Source organism: Tenrec ecaudatus, chromosome 7, assembly GCF_050624435.1.
Source record: "Tenrec ecaudatus isolate mTenEca1 chromosome 7, mTenEca1.hap1, whole genome shotgun sequence".
NCBI lineage: Eukaryota > Metazoa > Chordata > Mammalia > Afrosoricida > Tenrecidae > Tenrec > Tenrec ecaudatus.
This window is the reverse complement of record NC_134536.1, coordinates 152967787-152994374: the sequence shown is the minus strand read 5'-3', so window position 1 is coordinate 152994374 and position 26588 is coordinate 152967787. Positions and strand designations below refer to the sequence as shown.

General features: G+C 42.3%; 1 protein-coding gene and 1 long non-coding RNA gene across 2 annotated transcripts in view; one reads left to right on the top strand and one right to left on the bottom strand.

The window, feature by feature from the left end:
- Positions 1 to 26588, bottom strand: part of LOC142453692 (uncharacterized) — a 157169-nt gene that overhangs the window by 41309 nt on the left and 89272 nt on the right. The window lies entirely within an intron of this gene.
- FAM50B (family with sequence similarity 50 member B) lies at positions 5256 to 6251 on the top strand. The gene has a single exon (XM_075554134.1). It carries the CDS (start codon positions 5256 to 5258, stop codon positions 6249 to 6251), a length of 996 nt encoding a protein of 331 aa, XP_075410249.1.

The window sequence follows — 26588 nt, the reverse complement described above, 5'->3', positions numbered from 1 at the left end:
TCTTCCTGGTCACTGGAGGTTGGCAGTTTGTAAATATATGTCTCGGCACCTACAATATGTTTTATATAACTCAGAAGTAATTAGGTTTAGAATTCCCTTACACTTATATGGACCCCAATTGATTTATTAAATCACATAAGATTGCATTGGAGAAATAGATAAGATTAGATTCACAAATATAGTGGTTATAATTCTCACATATAGTTCAAGGGGACACAATACCATCCTTAACTTTACTCAACAGTATAGTTTCTGGTGATAATAATGGGGTGAGGTCATGGCTATGATGATTGCAATGGAGTAAGGTGTAAAGATCTTTAGAAGTGAAGAGGTCAAGGTCTGGTGAAGCCCAATTGTTGGATAGGTCATGCAGAAGTCATCCAGGACAGTGATGTGTATGAGATTAAAGAGGAAGACAGTTGAGCCAGGTGCGAATCCTCCAGGGTTTGAAAGGAGTGAGAGAGAAATCCAGAGATGGAAGCAAGACATAGAGTTTCATAGGAGCTATGAGTTTTACAAGATTTTTTGAAGCAGTAATGCCCAAAGAAAGTCATCCCGTGTTTAGACTTTAAGATGATGTGGAATATCAGAGGAATATCGGAAGAAAACCCAGAGAACATACATGTTCCAGTTTACATTAAGAGAGTAAAGGGAAGGTTCTAAGAAGTAGCTGAGCAATTTGGAGAATTTGTCAATGAAGATGCAGAATTCTAAGGGCAAAGCAAAAGAGTTTCGGATTAGCACATAAGGGGAGCAGGCTGAATAAGGGACACCCAGAGTCTCCTAGGGAAAGGGAGTCCAGCTATTGATAGACTTGAGTAATTTGATGTCTGAGGGTGACCATGGTAATCAAGGAAGAGAGGCATGAGGTTTTAGTGGAGTCACATCTCACTCTGCAGTGGTTGAAATACCAATTGGGTAGTTTTCTGACTTAGCATTTTACTGCCTTGCATATTTCTTAAAGGTCTTGTTTTTCCAACTAAACTGCGAACTCATGGCAAGTAGGCTTGTGTACAACATTTCATTTCACATTTTAACATTTAATCCAGTACAATACACACATAACAAATACTTGGTGAAGGAATGCTTCTTAAAACAAAGACAGAGACTATCACTAACATGTTCCTATCCTGCTCATAAATATTGCTAGGAACTTTAAGATTACCATCTGTGGTAGTTACATAATCTATTGTCAATTTTAGACTATTGTCTCATTAAGAAAATTGTTGTGAATAAGAGTAAAGGGGTGGAGTTTAGCCTGTCAATCAGATCACAGTTTGATGACTTCATTTGGAAGCACTAAGGAGATAAATAGCTCACTAGAAGTAGGACACGTATTCACTCCCTATGAGACATTCCTGTTGACAAGACACAGGGAGCTACTCTAGAGCTCTGGAGCTGAGGGCCACAAGGAGACCCCTGTGAGCCCTAAGATGTTTCCACTATCACTGGATCCAAAAAACTTTCCACCCACTTGCCTGTGATCTTCCTGCATCCGGTATCATTGCATGAGTTGTATGAGTCTGAAGAGGAATTTATAGATTGATATCAGACATATGGGCTAATATGAGACTTATGGACTTGATCTGGACTGGGCTGGGATGGTTTCTCAATATACAATTTCTCTTTTATGTAATAATGCTCTTTTTTATACACATATGAGTATATATGAATTTGTTTCTCTAGACAACACAGACTAAAACATCACCCTCTTAGTAAGCCTTCTCCCCTCACTCTCTAATTTCTTTGGGAGGTGTTTGTGGCAGTTACACAATCTGGTGTCAGTTTGGGACTTGAGAGGATTAAGAGCGAAGAGGTGGAGTCTATTCTGTCAATTGGGTCATAGTCAATGAGAATTCTGTGTGGGCATGGCCTTCCCCTGAGGATTCTGGGAATTCTGGTATTTCATCTTGGAAGGGGGAGACACTTCTCTCTCTCTCTCTCTGCTCACTTCCTGTGAGACATCACTGAGGACAAGACACATGGCACTGCGCTGATAAGACCCCATGTCCTGGGAACTGGAAAAGCCAGGTAGAGATCCCTGCCAGCACTGAGATGGTTCTTTATAGAAAAGTCTCTCTCATGCACATAGGAGTTTCTATGGATTTGTTTCTCTAGTCTAGCCAGACTAACACATTATGTTACCTTGGGAGTGGGGTACTGGATAAAAAAAATCATAAAGATGAGGAGTAGATGTTTGTTTGACTTCTTCCTCATAGTAGTTTTTCTTCTTTGGCTAGTCAGAAGTCAGATAAAAACACAGTGTTTACTCGGTTGTTTTCTGAAAAGAATATGGGAAGTTAGAGTTTTGATTTTGTGTTGTTGTCGGTTGTAGTCTTTGGTTATTCCTGTGTGAAATGGCAAAAATGAATGTGATTAATGTATATATTTGAGCTCAGGGGTAGAAATCCCTGTTTGAATGTCTTAGAAACCATTCTGCTTAAGGTAAATGGCTGACAGGAAGTCTGGATCTGGTTTGATACTCTCAGGGGTCTAATCCCATGTTTTTGTATAAATAGAATAGTTTAGATGAGGGTTTAGAAAACCTAAATTTAGATTGAACTTGACTGTTTTAAGAATTAAGTTTAGTATCTAATTCTACTTGCTTATACTGGTTTCTTCTGCTTATTATTTATATAATAATTGATAGAAATGTTTTTTATGGAAGTATGAAAACAGATTATAAGCCTACTTGCTTCGAGTCATTGATTTGATCTTTAGATGGGTTTAAGACACCTTGAAAGAAGGCTCTGAAAGGATAAGCCCCACCCAGTGATTTGGAGTACTTAGAATATTTGCATTCCAAGAGACTTGCCTAGGGACAAGATTGACAGATTGAAGGAAAAGGAACTCTTTGGATTTGAAGTTTGAACTCTAGTGCTTTTTATCAGAAGCTGGAAAAAAATCTGGAACCATAAAGAAAACCCCTCTTTAGGACTGAACATTAAAGGGAGCCTGTGGGCAAGCTGAAATGCCAGCGAGATGACTGCCTGGATCCATTTGTTGAGTGGAAGTTGGAGAAATGCAGCAATAATAAGATGTGTTGTGCCTGCCCACTAATACCCAGGGACTTGGTTCACAGGAATTAGAGAAGAAGATGAGAACAAGTTGACTGATCTGAAGTTCATGACCTAGCACAGGGGGCCAGGGTTGTTGAGAATTTGTGACAAGCCCATGCCCTAAAGGCAAGGTAACTAATGGACGCCCTGGTGAGGCTAAGTGAGGCAATCCACCTTGAATTGACCAGAACCCGGACCAAATGAGGAGAAGATATTTGAGCCTGTGAACTGGTGCATATTGCTGTAGACTTTATGGATGGCCTGTCTTGATTTGACTTTGCTTATGGATGCAGACTTCACAAGGTTCCAACTGGAATAAAAATCTTCACATCAAATATGATTTTCTCCTCAGAGCACTGGGTTGATGTAAGTGAGCAGTACAGAAACTGGATACCCAAAAAATTGAGGGATAAAGGCATGAAGTGGTTGGCTTCCAAACTTTCATAGGTAGGACAATATATTCATAGGATTATAGACTTAAGATGTAGGTGTTACTCAACTGCAATTGTTGGGCATAGGACTTTTTTTTTGTTTTGTTCACTTATAAAATGTTATGTTTAAATGAGAGTGGCACATATTGAATTGCATGCACTTTATTTTTATTCTATTTGGTAGAAATATGATTTTATTGTTGTTTGAAAATTATATATGGCTAAAGAGTTATGTGAGCATGTCAAATAGACAAGGGGTGGTCTGTGGTAGGTATATAATCTGGTGTCAATTTAGGACTTGAGAGGATTAAGAGTGAAGAGAAGTGGAGTCTACTCTGTCATAGTCAATGAGACTTCAGTGTGGGCATAACCTTCCCCTAAGGATTCTGGTATTTCATCTTGGAGCGGGGAGACACTTCTCTCTCTCTGCTCACTTCCTGTGAGACATCCCTGAGGACAAGACACGACACATGGCACTATGCTGATAAGACCCCATGCACTGGGAACTGGAATAGGCACATGGAGACCCCTGCCAGCACTGAGATGCTTACAATGCCACTGGATCCAAAGATTTTCTACCCACTGGTCCATGATTGTCCTGCATTTGGCATCATTGCATGTTTTTTGTGAGTCTGAAGAGGGCTTTATAGATTGGTACTGAAGATGTGGGCTAATATCCAACTTATGGGCTTGAACTGGACTGGGTTGGGATGCTTTCTGAATGTACAATTACCCTTTATAGAAAACTCTCTCATGCACATATGAGCTTCTATGGATTTGTTTCTCTATTGTTCCTGGAATAACATATTGACTGGAGAAGCAAATTCATAAACACTCATATGTGTGTAGTAGAAAACTTTATATCAAAGAGTAATTGTATATTAAGAGAGAATCTCAGTCCAGTGCAGATCCAGTCCATAGGTCTGGTATTAGCCCATATGTCTGAAGCCAATCTATAAATTCCTCTGCAGACTCACGCAACTTATGCCATGAGGCTACATACAGGAAGATCACAGGCCAGTGGGTGGAAAGTCTTGTGGATCCAGTGGCGGTGGAAACATCTTAGTGCTGGCAGTGGTCTCCATGTGGCTCCCCCAGCTCCAGGGCTCTGGTTCCATCAGGCGTCTCCATGTGGCTTGTCAGCAGGAAGACAAAGCAGAGAGAGTGTCCTGCCTCCAGAGAGGAATCCAGGAGTTCCCAGAATCTTTAGGAGAATGCCATGCCCACCTGGAGGCCTCATCAGTCTTCCCACCTAGAAAAATACATGTTCTCGTTTTAATTTTCCTCTGGTACACACTCCCGGGCTTAGGCCGAGGTCAATAACAAGCCTGTTCTCTTGGAGTTTTGACTCTTTCATGTTTATACTTGATAGGGGATCTAGTCATGTAAGGGTACCTGGATAGATAGACCAACCCGCTCCCTGTGCAGTTCCCAATATTTAGACCAGCGCTGTGCAGTGTCACTACAGAAACTAAATAAAAATTTTAAATCATTGCTTTCATTGCACTGGCTACACGTCAAATGCTCGGAAATCTCAGGGAACTACTGGCTATTTTATCGGTGTGACTATAGAACTGTTCACTATGCCAAGAAGTTCTATCAGACTATGCTGATACCAGACCACTAGTAAGGATGTTATTCTAACCTCTTTCTTTCTCTTGTCTGACCCCTTTCTAGCTGTTTTTCTTGACAGAGAATTGATGAACTAGCTGTAGGATTCCCGCCCCCCCACCTTTGAAAGGACTTGAGCAGCCTGAACCTCACCATGGCCCAGTACAAAGGCACCATGCGGGAGGCAGGCCGCGCCATGCATCTGATCCGCAAGCGGGAGAAACAGAAGGAGCAAATGGAGGTGCTGAAGCAGCGCATCGCGGAGGAAACCATCACCAAGTCAAAGGTGGACAAGAAGTTCTCTGCACACTACGACGCGGTGGAAGCAGAGCTGAAGTCCAGCACCGTGGGCCTGGTGACCCTGAACGACATGAAAGCCAAACAGGAAGCCCTGCTGAGGGAGCGGGAGATGCAGCTGGCCAAGAAGGAGCAGTTGGAAAAACGCAGGCTCCAGCTGGAGAAGCTGCGCGAGAAGGCGCGCCGCCACGAGCAGAAGCGCAAGATCTCCAGTCTGTCTTTCTCGCTGGATGAGTTCGGTGAAGAGGGGGAGGAGGACAGAGGTGATGTGGAGGTGACCAAGAAACAGAAGAAACCTCTTGGTAAGAATCCTGACGTGGACACCAGCTTCCTGCCAGATCGGGACCGCGAGGAGGAAGAAAATCGCCTGCGGGAGGCGTTGCGCAAGGAGTGGGAGGCCCAGCGGGAGAAGGTCAAGAGCGAGGAGATGGAGATCACTTTCAGCTACTGGGACGGCTCGGGCCACCGGCGGATGGTGCGCATGACCAAGGGCAGCACGGTGCAGCAATTCCTGAAAAAGGCCCTGCAGAGCCTGCGCACGGACTTCCGGGAACTGCGTGCCGCAGGCGTGGAGCAGCTCATGTACATCAAGGAGGACCTCATCCTGCCCCATTACCACACCTTCTATGACTTCATCATCACCAAGGCTCGTGGCAAGAGTGGGCCGCTCTTCAACTTTGACGTGCATGACGATGTACGGCTGCTGAGTGATGCCACCATGGAGAAAGATGAGTCCCATGCGGGAAAGGTGGTGCTGCGCAGCTGGTACGAGAAGAACAAACATATCTTCCCGGCCAGCCGCTGGGAGCCCTACGACCCGGAAAAGAAGTGGGACAAATACACCATCCGATGAGTCCCTGCCTTTCACAACCATCTCTGCTAGCCTTAGAAGAACCAGGATAGGAAATCAGAGGACACACGTGGGTTTCTTTGGACTGCCAACTAGAACTTACGATCTAATTTCTTCCATACGTTTTAATAAAGGGCTCATGTTATTAAGATGTGATTGGTGTGTTCCTGACATTATAGTTTTCTTGGTGACTTGGGCCCTTCTTCGGGTTTGGATTTTATGTGGTTTCGTTGATTTCCTTGAGTATGTATACTGTTGCCCAGTGGGATCGTTATATAGGAAAATATAAAGGGGTGCAATGTGGAGTAGACATTAGAAGTGTCAGGAGTGAATTGTTTTTTACCTATTCTACAGTATCAAAATTTGTGATGATAAGGATGGACTTTGGAGCCAGACTGGGCTTGATTCCCAACTCAGTTTCTTACTAGCATGTTAATTAAGCCTCTGTTCATCGAGTGTTAATGAGGGATAACAAAAGCACACTCATCTCTTATGAGAAATAAGTTAATACTTGTACTACACTCTCAGTTCAATAAATGTTTGACATTATTACTGTTATAATATTAATTTATTTAAGGTACTGCTCTGACCTTTGTGAGAACTATCTAGAGGCAAAATTTGACCAATCTCAGGTTCCAGGGAACCCTCATGGTAGCAGAAGTTAGGAGAAAGTACCAAGCTTACAGAAGTGGGTGAAAATCATTATCCTCCTGTCCCAGGGAGAAGTTGTTCTCTTTGCCTTCCATAACCACCTCAGCTGGTCATGGTTTGGTTTTGGTGTGTGTGTGTGTGTGTGTGTGTGTGTGTGTGTGTGTGTGTGTGTTTGCATTTTGGTGTGAACCAAACCATCACTGAAGGTTTTGACCATTAGTGGTCATGCTGACATTGGGTTGCTGTAGATTCCCATTGACTTTAATTACAGAAGATGGGTGGGATATATTTGTCCTAAGGAATCACCTGTATTCCATATATACACTTGTTGACCAATTTTACTTGTTGACCAAATTGTAATCCAATTTTACCTTTTGTAATCCAATTGTAATCCAATTTTACCTTGGTACCTCTGATCAATCATATCAGCCAGTCCAGTAACTCCTTCCCTTGCCTGTTGAATCTGTGGTATGGAGTCCAAGGTGGCCAAGTGGTATTCAACCTTCCAGTTCAATGGAATCAATGTTCTGTGTCCTGGTGAGAACATTTCTCCCATTGGAAAGAAATACTCTAGACCCAAAGTGCATGGGGTAACAAACAGAAAGTAAAAATTTTGTGAGTGAAACACTTAGGGTAATAAGAAGTGCTGCCATTTTCATTTCACTCCTTGATTCCTGAACCCGTATCACACAAGAGGGTACCACTCCACCAAAAAACAAACAAACCAAAAAAAAAAAAAAAAAAACCAGACTCTAGCAACCGGAACTCTGCGATTCCATTCTCATAAACATTTTTCAAACTCATCTGTTTTGATGGCTGACAGCACTTCGCTAGTTTTTTTTTTGGTCATCTCTTCTACTTTTTCAAATCGCTGTCCTTTCATGTCCCTCTGCATTCTTGGAAACAAAAAGAAGTCACGTGGAGTGAGCTCAGGTGATTAAGGTGCGAGGAGAAAGAGAGGCATGCTGTTTTTTTGCCCCAAACTGATGCATTGAGATGACTGCATGAGTAGGTGCATTGTCGCAGCAAAAGCAGTCCCCTGTCTGCCAAAAATTAGGCATTTTTTGTTGTACACTATTATGCAATCTTTTTCAGAACCTCTAAATAAGAAAGCTTGATTGATAGTCTGACCTGGTGGAATGAACTTCAAATGCACTAGCCTTCTCACATCCAAAAAAAACAAATGAGCATCTTCTTGATCTTGGCTTTCACTTGATGGCAAGGTGAGGTGACATAGCATCTTCCACTGGCTTGATTGATGTTTGCTTTCGGGGTCATAAGGATACAAGGAGCAGCATGTCTCCTTGACCTTAGAAAAAAGTCTGGGTCAATTCCGAGGTGTTCTTTCAAAGGACAGCCATGTTTCCACTCTTTTCATCTTCTCCTGGTCAGTCAGAACCCAAGGCACACATCTTGCCGTGAGCCTTCTCATTCCCCGATCTTCCATTAAAATGCACTGAACCGAGCTCCACGGTAGTACAGATAACTTCCCCACTTCTTCAATGCTCTGTCGTCAGTCTTCAAGCACAATGTACAAATTTTGTTGACATTTTCATCTGTTCAGGAAGTTGATGGATGTCCAGAACGAGGTTTGTCATCAATCAACATTTCACCTTTTTGGAAATGATAAAACCAATCATACACATGAGTTTGCTTTTCTATAGTGCTATCTTTGTGAGCTGTGTGCAACATCACAACAGTTTCTGCGGCATTTTTTCTGATCAGGAAACAAAATTTCACAGCCACACCCAGTTCTCTTAAATCAACCATCACAAAAAATGAGGTTTGAGTGAAACTGCTTTTACAAAAATATTCACTGACCAGAGAGAACGTTCCCAGGTGAACAAGTTACTCGAATGGTGCTGTGAAAGCTCTGCCCAGCGGAGCTTATTTCCGCTCTTTTGTTTTTTGTTTTTTTTACCCCCTTGTATATCAGATGCTGGTTAAGAGCATATACAGCTTCATGGAGAACACTGCCGCAGCCCTGCAAGGTACTGTAACATAGTTGGTGCTGTAATTGTGTCACTAGAAGGCTATTCTACTGTTCTTTTAAGGCAGCTAGCTGCTTTAAGATAACAGGGAACATGGGAAGAACAGTGAATTTCATGAGCACAGCCACATTGCTGCACTTCAGTTGCTGCTAGGTTAGTTCCTTGATTCAAGGCAAGGCTGTGGAAATACTATGATGGTGCACACATCATTCTGTAAGCTCACTGTTGGTATTTTTAGCAGAAGCACTGCATGCAAGGAAGGGAAATCCCTATATAGAGTTAAGGGTCTACTCCAGTAAGAACAAAATGCTGCCCTTTCCAGGATGGAGTCTTCCAATTTAATCAATTTGCCACCAGGTTGCTGGCTGATCACCTGTAGGAATGATGCCATATCAGGGATGTATTTATATCGGCATATTGAGACTCAACAATGGCTGTAACCAAGTAACAAGTAGGCCTTGGTGAGTGCAAGTCTATGTTGCTGAACCCATGCGCACCCTCCATCCTTACCACGATGGCCAGTTTGCTTCATTGGACAAAACAAAAGTGGGGGGAAAGGGCTGACAGATATTCACAGATATATTATCTATTTCATTATTAAAATCTTGCCAGGGTTATCCTTTGGTAAGCATTCACAGGAGCAAATATCTTCAGTTCTTTAGTCCACTCAGGGAAATCTATTTGCATGCCTCTTCCCTAATACTCCTCACCAATTTTTCAATCATGTCCCGTTTAATTCCCTTAATATCCAGTAAACCATATCATAGTCTATGAATCAATAAACTGGCAATGTCTCCTTCCAAGTAAAGTGAAAAACAAGGTGCATTGCTCAAAGTTCTGCCCATTGAGAGCATATCCCTTCTCGACTGTCCTTCGGGGACATTCCAGAAAGGGAATGCAATACTGTTGTGGTCCATTTTTGATAGTGACTGCATCTATACCAGTTACAATTGAACATAAGGAACTTCTCAGGTTACGGAGACAGAGCAGGAAGAAGACGTCATGTGACAGGAGTAGGGACCTTGTCAGCCTAACACCTGTCCCAAAGTGACACTTCGTGTAACTTTTGTCTTCAAGTCCTCCTCAGCCCCAATATCAAACAGACCACTTCTGTGTAATGACGGGGGGCTGCTGTGCACACTCAGCTACATGACTCGGTGGGTCAGCCAACACCCAGTTCATGATGAACAGCTGCCCAGGCCACATGGTGACACGGTTAATTGTTCAATCTATGAAGGCCCCATAACAAGCCAAAATCTGTTTCCCTAAAAGAGAGTAGTTTTCTGCAGAGTATGGCAAGGCTTTGCTCCAAAATATTAGAGAAATGCTTTGATTCACAAGTGGGCACCTGCTCCAAACAGCATATTGGCAACATCCGTTGCATCAGATTATAATACCCAGCTATCAGAGCAGCTCACCCAGCATCCTGACCTGGTTACCGATCCTTCTCTTGTTCTAGGCCCCACTCAAAACGAGCGTCTTTTCTAGTCACTTCACAATTAGCCAGAGTAACACCCAAATGATGGATATGTTTCCTCCAATATTCAAAGAGGCCCATCAGGAGTTGGTCCTCCTCTATAATAGTAAGAGGCAACAGATGTAACCCCTTTTCTCTCACTTTAGAAGAAATATCTTGACTTGCCCTCATACCACTGGATTGCTAGAAATTGCACTGAGGTAGAAGGTGCCTGAACTTGTATTGAATTAATTTCCTGCCCTATAGTAGCCAAATGTCCTACTAGTCAGTCTAGAGTCACTGATACATCTTCTTTACTAGGTCCAAGGAGTATAATTTCATCAATATAATGGAGCAGTGTGACATCTTGTGGAATAAAAAGATGATTAAGTTCCCTAGACACTAAATTGTGACATAGTGCTGGAAAGTTGATATAAACGTAGGGTGGACAGTGAAAATATATTGCTAGCCTTTGAAGATAAAGGCAAGCTACTTTTGGTGAGCCTTTGAAACTGGAATTGAGAAAAAGGCATTAGCCATTAGCATTAACTGCACACCAAGTACCAGGAGTTGTATTAATTTGCTCAAGCAAGGAAGACTCATCTAGAACAGCAGGTACAATTGAGATAACCACATGATTAGGTTTATGACAGTCCACTATCATTCTCCAAGATTCAACATTTTTTTTTTGGCATAGGCCAAATAGGTGAATTAAGTGGGGATATGGTGGGAATCACATTTTTCAATTCCTTGATGCTGTCAGTAATCTCTGAAATTCTCTAGGAATGTATTATTGCTTGTGGCTTACTATTTTCATAGGTGTGGGGATAGGGGTAGTTCTCATGGCTTCTACATGGGTTTTCTACCATAATCACCTGTATTGGACAGGGTTCTCTAAAGAGACAAACCAGGTTGCTAGTAATTATATATAAATATATTTATAAAGATAGATATATAATTCAAGAAATAAACCATTAAATAATATACAGATAAATAATATAAGAAATTAACAGTTAAATTTTATAGCAGTGAGACACTAGCAGTCCTTCAAGTTTTGAGAGCTGCCAGGTGCCAGTCCCCTTTTGTAGAGAGAGCTGGGCTATATATACCCAGGCAGCAAACAGCAAGGCAGGTCCCCAACTGTCATCAACTGTCAGTCCCCAGCTCCAGAGATGAACATTCCAATCCTATGGGCTTAAAGGGACCTCAACTTACAGCGACACAGTCCACAGGCTAGGCATCCCACAGGTAGTGTAGCCCTTTAAACTGAGGCACAGAACAACCAAGGCGAGGCTCACCGAGCCGTTTATCCTTCTGCCCTTCAGTTCATCCTACTTGTGTTTATCGGCCAGGCTGGCACAATAAACTATCGCATCGCCCTTTCTAAATGTCAGAAATCCAATGGGGAGTTATATCCATTGCTAAGAATATGTATTCCAAATATGCATTCTGGAACTGGAGAAATTTTCACAAAATAGGTTTAGGGACTCCATTGGTGGACCTGAGCTGAGACTCCATTAATAATTTAATGTCCGTATACCCTTACTCTGATTTGTGGGCCACAGTGATGTTTTGGTCTCCTGGAAATAGTGTCAGTTCAGAGCCAACATCTAGTAATCCTGCAAATGTCTGATTATTTCCTTTTCTCCAAATAACAATAGCTCTTGTAAAAGGCCATAGGTCCCTTTGGGGAAGACTGATTAACAGTTTAAATTTACGACAGTGTATGGGTCCTTTAAGGGGACCCAGCATCCCATTTACTCAAGGGGTTATGGGTGTGTAAACTGACTCAAGCCTGGGAATTGATTGAAGGATCATGACTCTATTCCAGTTAGGCTGCCATTCTCTTGATCTAGAATTCTTCCACTTGTACAGATCAAGTAAATATTTAGCAAATTTTCTATCTGTGTCACTCTTTGTGGTAATTTGGGGTAGGCAATCTGCTGATAACCATAAGGTCAGCAGTTCAAACCCACCAGAGGCTACATAGAAGAGAGATGAAGTGGTCTTCTGTCACAAAGGTTTACGAGCTCAAAACCCCTATATATAGTGACTGCAAGTATAAATTGGCTCACTGGTAGTAGGTTTGATGTTTGATTTTCACTCCTAGGGACACCAAGACATAAATTCATATGCATTGGACTATTCTTATTATTTTCACCCGACTCTCCATTACAGTAAGAAGCTCTGGTGGCATGGTGGATTACACTCTGGGCTGCTAACAATAAGATTAGTGGTTTGAACCCATCAGGAGCTCAAGAAGAGAAAGATGTGTCTATCTCTCCTAGGAATGCATCTTGAAAATCTTAGAGAGTGATCCAATCTGTCCTGTAGGGTGAAATCCATGGCAGTGGGATTGTCTGGGGGGTGGGGGAGGGTTGTTTTGTGGTTGTTTTGATCATTACAGTAACACACCTACTTGTCTTTGCCAATTGAGTGATGTCATTGGCCTTTACCACCAACAAGTCCAGTCAACCTCATTGTAATTTGGTGTCTTAATTTCGACTGGCAAATTTGACTTACCTAAAATAGCATCTTCCAAGATATTAGGTCTCCCTTCACGAATCTGTTCCTCAGTCTTGTAGTCAAGTATGTCCTCTGGAAACTCTATGGGTGGGTCTATGGTTCCAACCTTTTAAATCCTCTCTTACACCCCCATGCGTATTTCCCTAAACATTTGGATACCTTACGCTATCTTAGCAAATCCCTTCTTTCTTTTTTTATTTTTTTAACTCGAAACAATACTTTTATTTTCTTATGAAGTTATTGGTCTGTGTCATTTTTAAGTAAACTATAAAATTTTAACATGACACTAAGTTCCTTCTGGATCCCCAAATAAATGCAATGCCTTGAGCTTCTTGCATCGTGAAACAGCAAATGGTTCGTGGCAGATTTCACAATCTCACACAGAAATCAAGAATACTTAGAAACATCCACATTATAAAAAACATGAAGGGAAAGATACAGTTTAGTAACATTAAAATTTGGGTTGGGGACCAACAAGCACACACATGCATGCACACAGAGAGATAATATGAAATATTTCTATATCTAATTTTTAACATTTATGTTTAAACTCAATTCTGTGTCACTCTTTCTTAACTCGAGATAAAATGAACTCAAATGTATTTTTTAGGAAATACCCATACAGTATCAGTTAGGTGTTGAGGTTGGTTTTATGCCGTTTAACCCATTATACTTTCTACTCACAGATGCCAAGATCTGTTTTAGGGTCCAAAAGACCCCGATCTCAAATTCAATTGAAGGAGAGCATGCATTGAGTCTTAAAAAGGACAAAAACAATGCAAAGACACAGACACATCATCCTGATGAGGGAAGCCATTAGCACAAAGTCATATTTGCATTCCAGGATTCACCGTCAGGATGCTAGCTAAATAAGGCATAGAGTAAAGGAAACGGTCACAAATTCATGATTACTGGTACATCACAGGTACAGGTAGAACTATAGGAGTGGGAATAGTATGATGATTAAAACAGGTAAATTAGATAAAAGAGCTTACAAGACAAAAGAGCTTACAAGATTGGTCCAAGGTTTTCAGACCAAGACAGGCCACAGCTGATAGGGAATGACTCATAATTATATAACCCCCTGTACTGTCCCCAGTATGGTGATGTACATCAAGGACACACCTAGGCAAGCCCATATGAGAGACTGTGCCTTCATGGGCTGGCTAGAGTGGAAGGGAAAAAAATCCACTTTCCAATGCCCTCTGCCTGAGGGCAAGACTAGCTACATCATGTTCAGAAGGAACTCACTGAAGCTTAATCTATGTGAGACTCCGCAAATGAATTTGAGGGCAAATCCCTTCTTGCAAATTGTTTCAGTATAGGCCATCATGTAAATGTTTCAGTACAATAAGCTAATTTTCTCACTTCTTAAATTGAAATATTAAATGAAGAATTTGAGCTTAGTCTGTGATATCAATACATACTTATTGATCCTATTTTCCTTGCACCATTGTCCCACACCCTTCATAGTCACTCCCACACATATTTTCCAGGCTTCAGTTTGTTAAAAAACCAGCGGTTCTTTTGGAATATATCATGCTTCCTCGTGGGTGACATTTTGTACTAACATCTTAAAGCTCGCTGGAATTTAAATCTAGTTTTAGGTCTAAAAGTAAAAATAGGTGGTAGAGTGGGTCTTGGGGATACTTAAAAATATCTCGCAAAGCATCTGTCTCAGTTGATGCCCAAAGGAATTGATCAAATAATTCACAGCGTCAGCTGAATCAGATCTGTGAATCCGATGAAGTTTCACATATCATCGGATGGATTTGAAAAGAATAATGGTTTCACTGGGAAGGTGACTTCGCAGACAAAGGTGGAGTAAACTCCTCGGATAGGAGTAAGAGGGCTTACTGAAATCAGAGACTCAACGGCCCCAGCTTCCCGATTAGCTGCCCATCTATCCCCATTCCAAGTTTCAGGATCTCATTTTCTTTCAATGAGTACCCTCGCTTTAACTTCAGATGCGAGTAGAATTTGGGAATTCAGACACCATTAGAGGCTTGGGAATTCAATTTCAATAAATAATTCAGAGACTCCAAATACTCCGGTTTGGGACAATATTAGCTATTTAACTACAAGAAATGTCTTTCTTCCAAAACCCAAAAAATCATTTTCAGGTTTTTTTTTTTTGCAACTGATTGATTTTTTTTTATTTTAACAATTTATTGGGGCTGATACAATTCTTTTCACAGTTCATAATACACATACATCAATTGTATAAAGCACATCTGTACAGTCTTTGCCCTAATCATTTTTTCTCTTTTCTTCTTTTACATTTTATTAGGGACTCATACAACTCTTACCACAATCCATACATATACATACATCAATTGTATAAAGCACATCCATACATTCCCTGCCCCAATCATTCTCAAGGCTTTTGCTCTCCACTTAAGCCCCTTGCATCAGGTCCTCTTTTTTTTTTCCCCCTCCCTCCCCATTCCCCCCTCCCTCATATGCCCTTGGTAATTTATACATCGTTGTTTTGTCATATCTTGCCCTATCCGGAGTCTTCATTTTCAGTTTTTGTCTGAGGTGCTTGAGTTGTGACGTTGGACCCTTGAGCTCATCCCCTTATTATTTTTTCTACGTAAAGTAGGACCAACCAATCAGCTTTCTTATACTTCTCATTCTGATAAAATTGGCAAAAAGTATCAAATGCAAAATCACCCAGAGCCTTGTCTCTCACAAATGTTTTATTTAAAGGGAGTGATCGCTTTCATGTTTCTATTAAAACTTTGTGACATAGATTAACGTATACTCTTTACTGCTGGAGCAGTCATTGACACTTTTAAGAGTAGCGAGACATGAGAGCCAGTTTAGAAAAAATGTATCCTCACCATTATGTTCCTCTAGACCCACTCCCAGTATCAAATGTCTTAAGCTGAGTTCCTTTGAGTATCAAAACTAGTGAGGCTTATATATATATATATATATATATATATATATATATATATATATATATATATATATACATATATATACACATATACATATATATACATATACATATATATATATATATTAGAACTGCTACTTATAAAGTTTCTGAGACAGCATCCTCTTTCTCCTGTGGATCCACTGGTGAGTGTGAACCACTGATCTTGTGGTTAGTAACGCAATGCTTAATCCACTGTGCCAGCAGGGATCTTTATAAATATACATATTTATTTATTTCAAAGAAGACAACATACAATTGTGAAGATTTGCAAGGTCAAAATCCATAAGTCACATGCCAGGTGTCTCCATACTCACATGGTTGGAGGGGCAAATAACCCCCCACATTGGTAGGCTCATGGGATTGTGGGAGCTGGTGAATCCTAAAATTTGCAGGTCAGAAAGTAAACAGTTGGCCTATATCCCAAGAACTAGAGATCAGAGGATGATAAGTCATATGCAGGATCAAGAGAGAAGGAGCCAAAAGATTAGATACAGGTTACATCCCCAAGGAAACTCTCCACATCAGATTACAAAGTGGAGGATGATTGCTTAATATCTGTCAAACTGAAAATCATACCATGGACAAGTTGACACATAACTTCAACCATCACAATTGTATTATACTTATAATATGATCTCCGCATGTTCCTCTGTAAACTTATTAAGCACACTGACCATCTTCATGATACCTCCCCCCGAGGGCCTGGATTGTAATAGGGTTCAATAGGAAAACCTTTACATTAATTGATTCAGATCGAGAGGAAATCTATCTTGGGTGAGCCATAATTTTGGAGACTCTTATCCAGTGAATTTAAGAGAAGGTCACAGCCTCCCCAGGTGGTACTAATATCTTCAAGGAACCTAACCCAACCCACAGGCTCATAGAATGAGAGTCACATTATCTTAGATGAATTCTGTTCTGACCAAAGTCCTGCATTTGGCCTTGTACTCTTATTGATATGTTTATTATTGGGCTCACTGCACATTTCTCAGGTTGGAAAACCTTGCTTAAGACCAAAATAAAACCTGTTACTTAATATATGCCAGGAACTGTTACAAGCACTCCTGCTATTGTAGTGCATCCAGTCCCTATAAGAGGCGCCCTGATGGTGTAGTGGTTACAAGTTGGGTTGCTAACTGCAATGTCAACACTTTGAACCCACCAAACCAAGAGATGCTCTTTAGGTTAAAGATGGAGCTTCTTCCCCATAATGAGTGACAGTCTCAGAAACTCACAGGAGCAGTTCTATCCTGTCCTATAGGGTTGCTATGAATCAACATTGACTCGATGTTTGGTTTAAGTTTTAATCCCTATTACATTTCTTTTTTTTTTTTACAATGGCTAAATCTTTTTTTAATTTTTTTTCTTTCTTTTTTTTTCTTGTTTTTTTTTAAACAATTAGGGGCTCATACAACTCTTATCACAGTCCATACATATACATATATCAATTGTATAAAGCACATCCATACATTCCCTGCCCCAATCATTCTCAAAGCATTTGCTCTCCACTTAAGCCCTTTGCATCAGGTCCTCTTTTTTTTCCCTCCCTCCCCGTTCCCCCCTCCCTCAGGTGCCCTTGGTAATTTATACATCGTTATTTTGTCATCTCTTGCCCTATCCGGAGTCTCCCTTCACCCCCTTCTCTGCCGTCCCTCTCCCAGGGAAGAGGTCACATGTGGATCCTTGTAATCAGTTCCCCCTTTCCAACCCACTCACCCTCCACTCTCCCAGCATCGCCCCTCACACCCTTGGTCCTGAAGGTATCATCCACCCTGGATTCCCTGTACCTCCACCCCTCATATGTACCAGTGTACAGCCTCTGCCCTATCCAGCCCTGCAAGGTGGAATTTGGAGCATGGTAGTTGGGGGGAGGAAGCATCCAGGATCTGGGGGAAAGCTCTGTTCTTCATCGGTACTACCTCACACCCTAATTAACCCATCTCCTCTCCTAAACCCCTCTATGAGGGGATCTCCATTGGCTGACACTTGGGCCTTGGGTCTCCACTCTGCACTTCCCCCTTCATTCAATATGATATATATATACATATATATACACACACTTATATACATACATACATACACACACATATATACATATACACACATATATCTTTTTTTTTTTTTTTTGCATGATGCCTTATACCTGGTCCCTTTGGCACCTCGTGATCGCACTGGCCTGTGTGTTTCTTCCATGTGGGCTTTTTTGCTTCTGAGCTAGATGGCCGCTTGTTCACCTTCAAGCCTTTAAGACCCCAGACACTATCTCTTTTGATAGCCGGGCACCATCAGCTTTCTTCACCACATTTGCTTATGCACCCATTTGTCTTCAGTGATCCTATCATGGAGGTGTGCAGTCAATGATATGATTTTTTTGTTCTTTGATGCCTGGTAGCTGATCCCTTCGGGACCACTCGATCACACAGGCTGGTGTGTTCTTCCATGTGGACTGTGTTGCTTCTGAGCTAGATGGCCGCTTGTTTATCTTCAAGCCTTTAAGACCCCAGTCACTATCTCTTTTGATAGCCGGGTACCATCAGCTTTCTTCACCACATTTACTTATTCACCCCATTTGGCTCCAGCAGTTGTGTCGGGAGAGTGAGCATCATAGAGTTCCAATTTAATAAAAGAAAGTATTCATGCATTGAGGGAGTGTTTGAGTAGAGGCCCAAGGTCCTTCCGCCACCTTAATACTTAACCTATAAATATAGACACATAGATCTATTTCCCCATCCTCCTATATATATTTGCATGTACATGTCTTTGTCTAGACCTCCATAAATGCCCTTTGACTCCTAGCTCTTTCCTCCATCTCCCTTGACTTTCCTCTTGCCCTACTACCATGCTTCGTCGCCACCTGGGCTAGAGTATGCCTGTTCTCTAAGCAACTTTACCCTTGATCATTCCCCACCAGGCCTGCCACTCCCCCCTCTCTACCATTTTGGGTCCCATGTTTTTCCCTTGTCCCTGTGTTTGTTAACACCACTTCCTTACCCTCCCTACCCCCCACCCCAAGTCCCCCCGGAACTGTCGGTCCCGTTGTTTTTCCTCCAGATAGTTCATCCAGCCTGTCCTATTCAGACAGACCTGTGGAGACACTAACATGCACAAAAACAAGACAGAAAAAAACAAAGCTACAGTATACAACCAGACAACAAAACAACAAAAACAAACCACTGACAAAGATCGGAACAAAACAGTTCACAAGAGAAAAGCTTGTAGTTAGTTCAGGGATCATTTGCTGGCCCTTAGGAGCGTTTTCCAGTCCAGTCTGTTGGGGCACCACGCCCTGGCCCCAAAGTCCACTTTCAGCATTCCCTGGGGACCTTGCCACTCCATTCCCTTGCTATTCCGCTGCACTCCCCCAGTGCTTTGCCTCGGTGTGGTGGGATCAGGTCAGGTGCAATTCCCACACTATGTCTCCCGTGCAGTCCCCTGTATCGCCCTTAGCCCTATTACATTTCTATGACACAAGTTCTACCTGTCTAATTGTATAGAGGAAACCAAACGACACCCAAACCATTGCCATCCAGTCAATTTTGATTTATTGTGGCCGCAAATCTGGTTTCTGAGCCTGCACATCTTTAGGAGAGTAGACAGTCTCATCTTTCTCCCAATGGGCTTAAACTCCCAAATTTACAGTTGGCATTCTAATTCCTAATCACCAGAAGGAACAGAAGGGCTTATGCAATTTCTTCAGAATTATAAAATTAGGGCAGATGTAGGATTCAAAGCAGTATATCATACTGCCCTCCTGTTTGTATAAAGCCCTGCATGTAGGTTGTGGTTCAAGTACTTGCTGGCTAAGGTTAACTTTCTGTACAAGGCATGGTAATTTTCTGCCAGGCATACACTCCAATTTCCCTTTTAATCCTTATCCTCTCTCCATGTGACTCAGGCAATGCTGCTTTCATCTCTCAAGGCTACCAATCCTCCTTGCTTGTCACCTTGGATGTTGTGGTTGGATTGAGGATGAAAATATATGCCAGGAGAATTCTGGGATTCTTGTGGGAATTACTGACAAATAGAAGTTCTCTTCTGGGGCCACAACCTATAAGATGCTATGTGGCTTTCAGAGGTGCCCCATATGGATAAGAGCTACCTGTGATGAAGTCTCACAGAAGAAAGCAGGAATGGAAGAGAGAGAGAGAGAGAGAGAGAGAGAGAGAGAGAGAGAGAGAGAGAGAGAGAGAGAGAGAGAGATCTATTCTGGTGTTACTGCTTAAGGCCCTGGATCACTGAGTCTGAAGCCTTAGACATTGCAATGGCATAATGGGGCTCTCATTCCCATGGAACCCATTGAAAGGGGCAACTTTCACAGAGCTTGGCTAACAGATCATCTGGGGCACCATTTTTCATTGATGCTCTCAATTCCCAACACATTCCTTACTGCCATACAACGAACTCCTTCCAGCTTCTTGCCCTTAGACTAATCCCGGACCCCAGTAATTAGTATTTGATTGGTTAATGACTCGGCTCAACTACTTCAATGAAGTCGATTTGCACAACATTGTGTGCAATCTATAATGACCTTGGTCAAACTTCTTTCCCTCTGGATTTTATCTTTAAAACTGACTTCCTAGAGATCACCTCAGGGTCAATATTGAGCAGTGGTCAGCTTCTGATTGGACAGCGATTGTTCTTAGAATTACTGACTTTTACCACAGGATGTGTGGTACCTTGGAAATCTCTGTTCTGTACAGGAAATGTATTGATTTGCTCCATTTTCAGCTAAAGGCATGTGGATCCAAGGTTTATTTTTTATCCAGTCATTCTTCTAAGGACTCATTCTCGGACATCCACACAGGTATGCCTTTGCTTAGTCAGCCTCTCTTTGATCATCTGCTTCTTCAGCCACCTTACATTACTGGCTGGTCTACCTCTGTTGATATCACACCCAGAATTTAACTATTACTAATTGGTAGTTGACAACTCTATTATTTACAACAATACTGTGAAGGCTTACCTTCTTCTGCTGTCTGATTTAAAGAAAGCAGGGGTCCTTGGCACATTTAGAATGTTGGCCATTGTGAGGCTTGCTACAATCACCCACCATTCCCCCAGCAAAACCTCCAGGCTTTGGAAGTAGAGGGGACTCACTCATTTTCTGTCCCACATATGCTCCTATATACTCCTTCTGAGTTGGATTTGTGCGTTACGGGGTGGGAACTGGCACACTGATCAGTGGTTGCCACTTAATGTAAATCATCCATATCCCTGAGCAGGGGAACGAAGAGTCAAATTTTCTCATGTTCACATCCTATCAAATAACTCTTTCACTCAGAAAACGGAGATGGGAACTTCCTCTCAGGAGCCGAGCTTGCCAAAGCAACTCTTTCACAACACATCACCCTCACCCTGGTTCTCGCTATGCAGTGGGATTGGGAGTGGGAATACTCCTGCCTCCCACCACCCACTCTGGTTAAGACCGCTGCACACAGAACCGATGGAAGGGGGGTCTTCTGAAACCCACTGGATGCTAGGTCCACCCTAATAGTTCTTCGACTCCAAGAAGTTGGAAGAAATAGGAGCTTCAACTGAGATGCTAAGTCTGGTGGGACAACTTTCACAACAGAGGTGGGTGGATGATTGGTGGGGGGCTAGGCTGAATGCCATAGCATCCCCATCCCCGCTTTTTTATTTTGCTGAGTTTCTATAGATTTTGTTGAATATATGCCTCTCAATTGTTCTAAGTCCCCGGTAAATTTCTGGGTACCTTGAATGTTTTTACCAATTTTGACCAGTTTAATAGAAGTCTCTTTAGGGGAGACTTTTCCCAAGTTCCTCATACTGCTATTAAGCTCCAAGGCTTATCTTTAAATGAAAAGAAAGACAAATTGGTATTATTATATGTCACTGTTTGTATGAGAAAGGACAGAATCTATCTATCTATCTATCTATCTATCTATCTATCTATCTATCTATATATATATATATATATATATATAACTTAGCCTAACTCTAGAAAGATACATAAGATTCTAGAAAGCACTGTTTTGCCTTTGCAGAAGAGAACAGTGTGGTGAGGGGACAAGAGTGGGTATCCACTTATAAGTTTGTGCCTTTTAAACTTTGAATCATGTGAGCATCTGCCTTTTGAATTTGTATTTGAGGTTGTTGGATAGTTTCCAGTTTTTGGTTATTTTGTCATATTGGTCTTGTAATTCTTCCTTGAGGTCCTCTATCTTTTCTTCTGTTTTTGTTTTGTTTTGTTGAATTTCTATCAAAATTCCCCTCCTATAACTTACAACAGCTGTGAAAATTATTCCCCTAACGTCTCTCATGAGAGAGTCTAGTGTTCTCCCCCTCCACGTCCGCATCTGTATGTAGTCCAGACAAATGTGCTGTTTTCTCCTGTTTCTGGATCCATGCAGACATTGAGTTCTGTTTCTGAGACATGGTATCATCGCTTTATTTATTTACTTATTTATTTATTTATTTATTTATTTATTTATCTATTTATTTATTTATTTATTACTTCACTCAGGGATCGTTTGCTGGCCCTTAGGAGTGTTTTCCAGTCCAGTCTGTTGGGGCAGCACGCTCTGGCCCCAAAGTCCACTTTCAGCATTCCCTGGGGACCTTGCCACTCCATTCCCTTGCTGTTCCGCTGCACTTCCCCAGTGATTTGCCTCGGTGTGGTCAGTCAGGCTCAATTCCCACACTGTGTCTCCGGTGCTGTCCCCTGTATCGCCCTTAGTCACTAAGGGGCATCATTTCTCATAGTGGGGCCAGCCATGTTGTTCTCTCTGTGGACTGGCTGCTCTACTCAGGAATATCTTCCTCATGGCCTGGTGGGCCAGGCTGTGTTCCACTCTCTCCTCCTGCCCCTTCATCTGCTACCGTGTGCTCTGATCAGATATGTCCATCTCCCGGAGCTGCAGAATCAATGTGGTCCTTTGAAACAAATTCTTCTCGGGGGAGGGGCAGGAATCCACTTAATTTTTGGTGCTAGGTCCATTGTTTTATTTTTATTACTTGTCTCTGTCCAAAAAACAATCCCCACCTAGTTATTATAGATCTCAGAGAACTGCGCATAGGTGGGCAGGCAGCCTAGCAGGAGTCAAAGGCAAGAAGCGATGAACTATTTCCCCCCCTCGAGCCTCAGTTTCAAACTGGCTCTCAAGTCCCTAGGGAGTGCTAGACCAAGATCAACACAGCCAATAAGAATGGGGGAGTGAAAAGAATGTCCAAAATACAGCCTGCACACTTGCCTGAGTGGCACTCACTGACTTCATGTCAGAACAAGGCCCCGATTCTGTTTGGTCAGGACTGACACAGGTGATACCACTTTGAATCCTAAGTCCATCGAGAAATGCTGAAGCACGCAAGCTCTTCCCTTCTGATTTGCTCCCTGATAGAGGACCACCTAATTCTGCACACACACAGGGCTAGCTATCCCCCTCAATTCTCAGGGGAATTTCTACCACAGTCCAGTCCCAGAGAGTCCCTGCTGGGTACTTTGAATCAGCCCCCAGCTGATCTAAATTTCCCCTCTCCAGTATTAATACGGTGAGCAGGATGTGGCCCCCACACCTCTCAATTCCAGTGACCAGGAGCCTGTGAATTTTCTATGTGAGTTCAAGCTCATCACCCAGTATGCTGGGGCAGAATTGTTAGGGGCCAGGAGTCAGTTTACAGGAGGCTGTGGAGAAGAGGTCTGAGCTCACTGTTATCCTCTGCTGAGGTCTGGAACTCTAGGGGAAGTGGCAGCTCCCCAGGCATCTTGCTGGGCAGCGCAGAATCCGTGCAGTGTTTTTTGGGGGGAAGCTCTCTGTCAATTTCTCCCTCTGAGGCACCAAGGGGTGATAGGCAAAGGTTGCAGCTCCTCAGCAGAGGTTCTAAAGAACTCAGGCTCCTGAATCTTTTTCTTTTTTACAACTTTCATTTATTTTTTTATTTTTTAAAATCATTTTATTGGGGGCGCTGACAGATGTCATAACATTTCATAATTCAACCACGTCACGCAGTGTTGTACAATTGCTACCACAATCGGTTTCAATAAATTTTCTTTCTTCTTGAACTCCTTGAAATCAGCTCCCACTCAGGAGCCTCATTATTTTATCATTACCATATTATGATTAATAATAACAATTATTATTTTGCCGCATCTTACACCTAAAATTTTTCTGCTTTTTCAAAGGTTCCTTTGCAGAGAGTTTTTCAGAGACTTTAACTAGGCGGCTACACTGGATGGAACTCAAAACTGTACCTCTTTTTTTATCATTTTATTGGGGGCTCATACAATTCTTATCACAATCCATCCATCCATCCATTGTGTCAAGCACATTTGTACATTCGTTGCCCTCATCATTCTGAAAACATTTGCTCTCTACTTGAGCCCTTAATATTGGCTATGGCTGTAACTCTTTACAGTAGGAGCTTCAGAAATTATCTATATATTTTTATATAACATTCTATTAGAGGCTCATACAACTCTTATCACAATTCATACATATACATACATCAGTTGTATAAAGCACATCTGTACATTCTTTGTCCTCAGCATTTTCAAAGCATTTGCTCTCCACTTAAGCCCTTTACATCAGGTCCTCTTTTTTTCCCTTCCCTCCCCGCTCCCCCCTCCCTCATGAGCCCTTGATAATTTATAGATAATTATTTTGTCATATCTTCCCCTATCCGACGTCTCCCTTCACCCCCTTCTCTGTTGTTCGTCCCCCAAGGAGGAGGTCACATGTAGATCCTTGTAATCGGTTCCCCCTTTCCAACCCACTCACCCTCTACTCTCCCAGTATCGCCCCTCACAGCCCTGGTCCTAAAGGTATCATCCACCCTGGATTCCCTGTGTCTCCAGCTCCTATCTGCACCAGTGTACAACCTCTGCTCTATCCAGACTTGCAAGGTAGAATTCGGATCATGGTAGTGGGGGGTGGAGGAAGCATTTAGGAACTGGAGGAAAGCTCTATTCCTCATCAGTGCTACGTCGCACCCTGACTGACTCATCTCCTCCCCTAAACCCCTCTGGGAGGGGATCTCCATTAGCCGACAAGTGGGCTTTGGGTCTCCACTCTGTACTTGCCCTTTCATTCACTATGGTAAAATTTTTTTTTGATGATGCCTTATACCTGAGCCCTTCGACACCTCGTGCTCGCACAGGCTGGTGTGCTTCTTCCATGTGGGCTTTGTTGCTTCTGAGCTAGATGGCCACTTGTTCACCATCAAGCCTTTAAGATCCCAGACACTATCTCTTTTGATAGCCGGGCACCATCAGCTTTTTTGCCACATTTGCTTATGCACCTGTTTGTCCTCAGCAATTGTACCATTGAGGTGTGCACCCAATGATATGATTTTTTGTTCTTTGATGCCTGATAACTGATCCCTTCGGAACCACGTGATCACACAGGCTGGTGTGCTTTTTCCATGTGGGCTTTGTTGCTTCTGAGCGAGCTAGATGGCCGCTTGTTCACCTTCAAGCCTTTAAGACCCCAGACACTATCTCTTTTGATAGCCAGGCACCGGAATGGCCTCATTCTTGCTGGAAGTCGTAACTCCACTCCAGAAAGTCTGGTAAAGGGCATTATTCCTGGAGATGTCATACCCAGCCTCAGGAGGTCTGAGAAAAAGGAAAAAAAATCAAGCTCAGAGCCATTGCCATTGATGCTAACTCATAGTGACCCCCAATGTATTGCTCAGACTGTAACTGTTGATGGGAGAAGAAAGCCCCATCTTTCTCCAACAGAGTAGCTGGTGGTTTATGAAGTGCTAACCATTTGGATCATCACCCAGAGTGAAACCACTACACCACCAGGGTTCCAGAAGTCTGGGACTGTTTTTCTTTATTGTTCCACAGAGTCTTGTGACTCTTTGCTCTTTCTTGATACTTCTCTTGGATACGTTATTGTGGCATCTGTTCACTTCTAATGAGCCATGCCTAACAACTGTGTGGTTAGTGGGACATGCTTACTTGGAGGTTTATGGTACCTGAATTCTCAAGACAGCTGGAGACCCAGTGGCTACCCCACTCAGGTAGAAAGAAGCAGGCTTAACATTGAGTGTATATGAGGTCAATTCACAGAGCAAGTGCTAAAGGGATAGGAATTTCAGAAAAATACTTCCAACACACAGACCTGGAACTATTTATAGGCTTTTCCATTGTTGTCAGTGGTTTTCTTTTGGTTACTGTTATTTCGGTTTTGGTTGCTGTTATTGTTTTGTTGGTTTTGACGTCCTTTGTTCATTTATTTGGCTTTGCCGGGTGTTTGCACTTATTAATGTAGCTGCTTGTTTACTTAGATAAGTGGGATGAATAATTCAGAGATGAAAATAATGAGACAAATGATTCCAGGGTGATAAGGGAGAAGGGGAGGTGGGAGAAAGGAAGGGGGTGGGTAACCAACCCAGGGACAAGGGAACAAGTGAACTATAATCAATTGAAGGAAGGTCATATGATGCCTACTGGAACTTAATCAAGGGCAAAGTAGCAGTGAGGAATTACTAAACCTGATTGAAGGCTGAACATGATGGTAGAACAAGAGAAAAGTAAAAGGAAATAGAGGAAAGAACTAGGAGGCAAAGGATACTTATAGAGTCCAAAATACAGGCATGTACATATGTAAATACATATATAACGAGAGGGGAATATACATGTGCTCATATGTATATGTTAAGAATTAAGGTTGCAGATGGACATTGGACCTCCACTCAAGTACTCCCTTAACACATGAACATTTTGTTCTAACAGTCCGGCATTCTGTGATGCTCACCTTCCCAACACGATCGCTGAAGACAAAATGGATGCATAAGCAAATGTG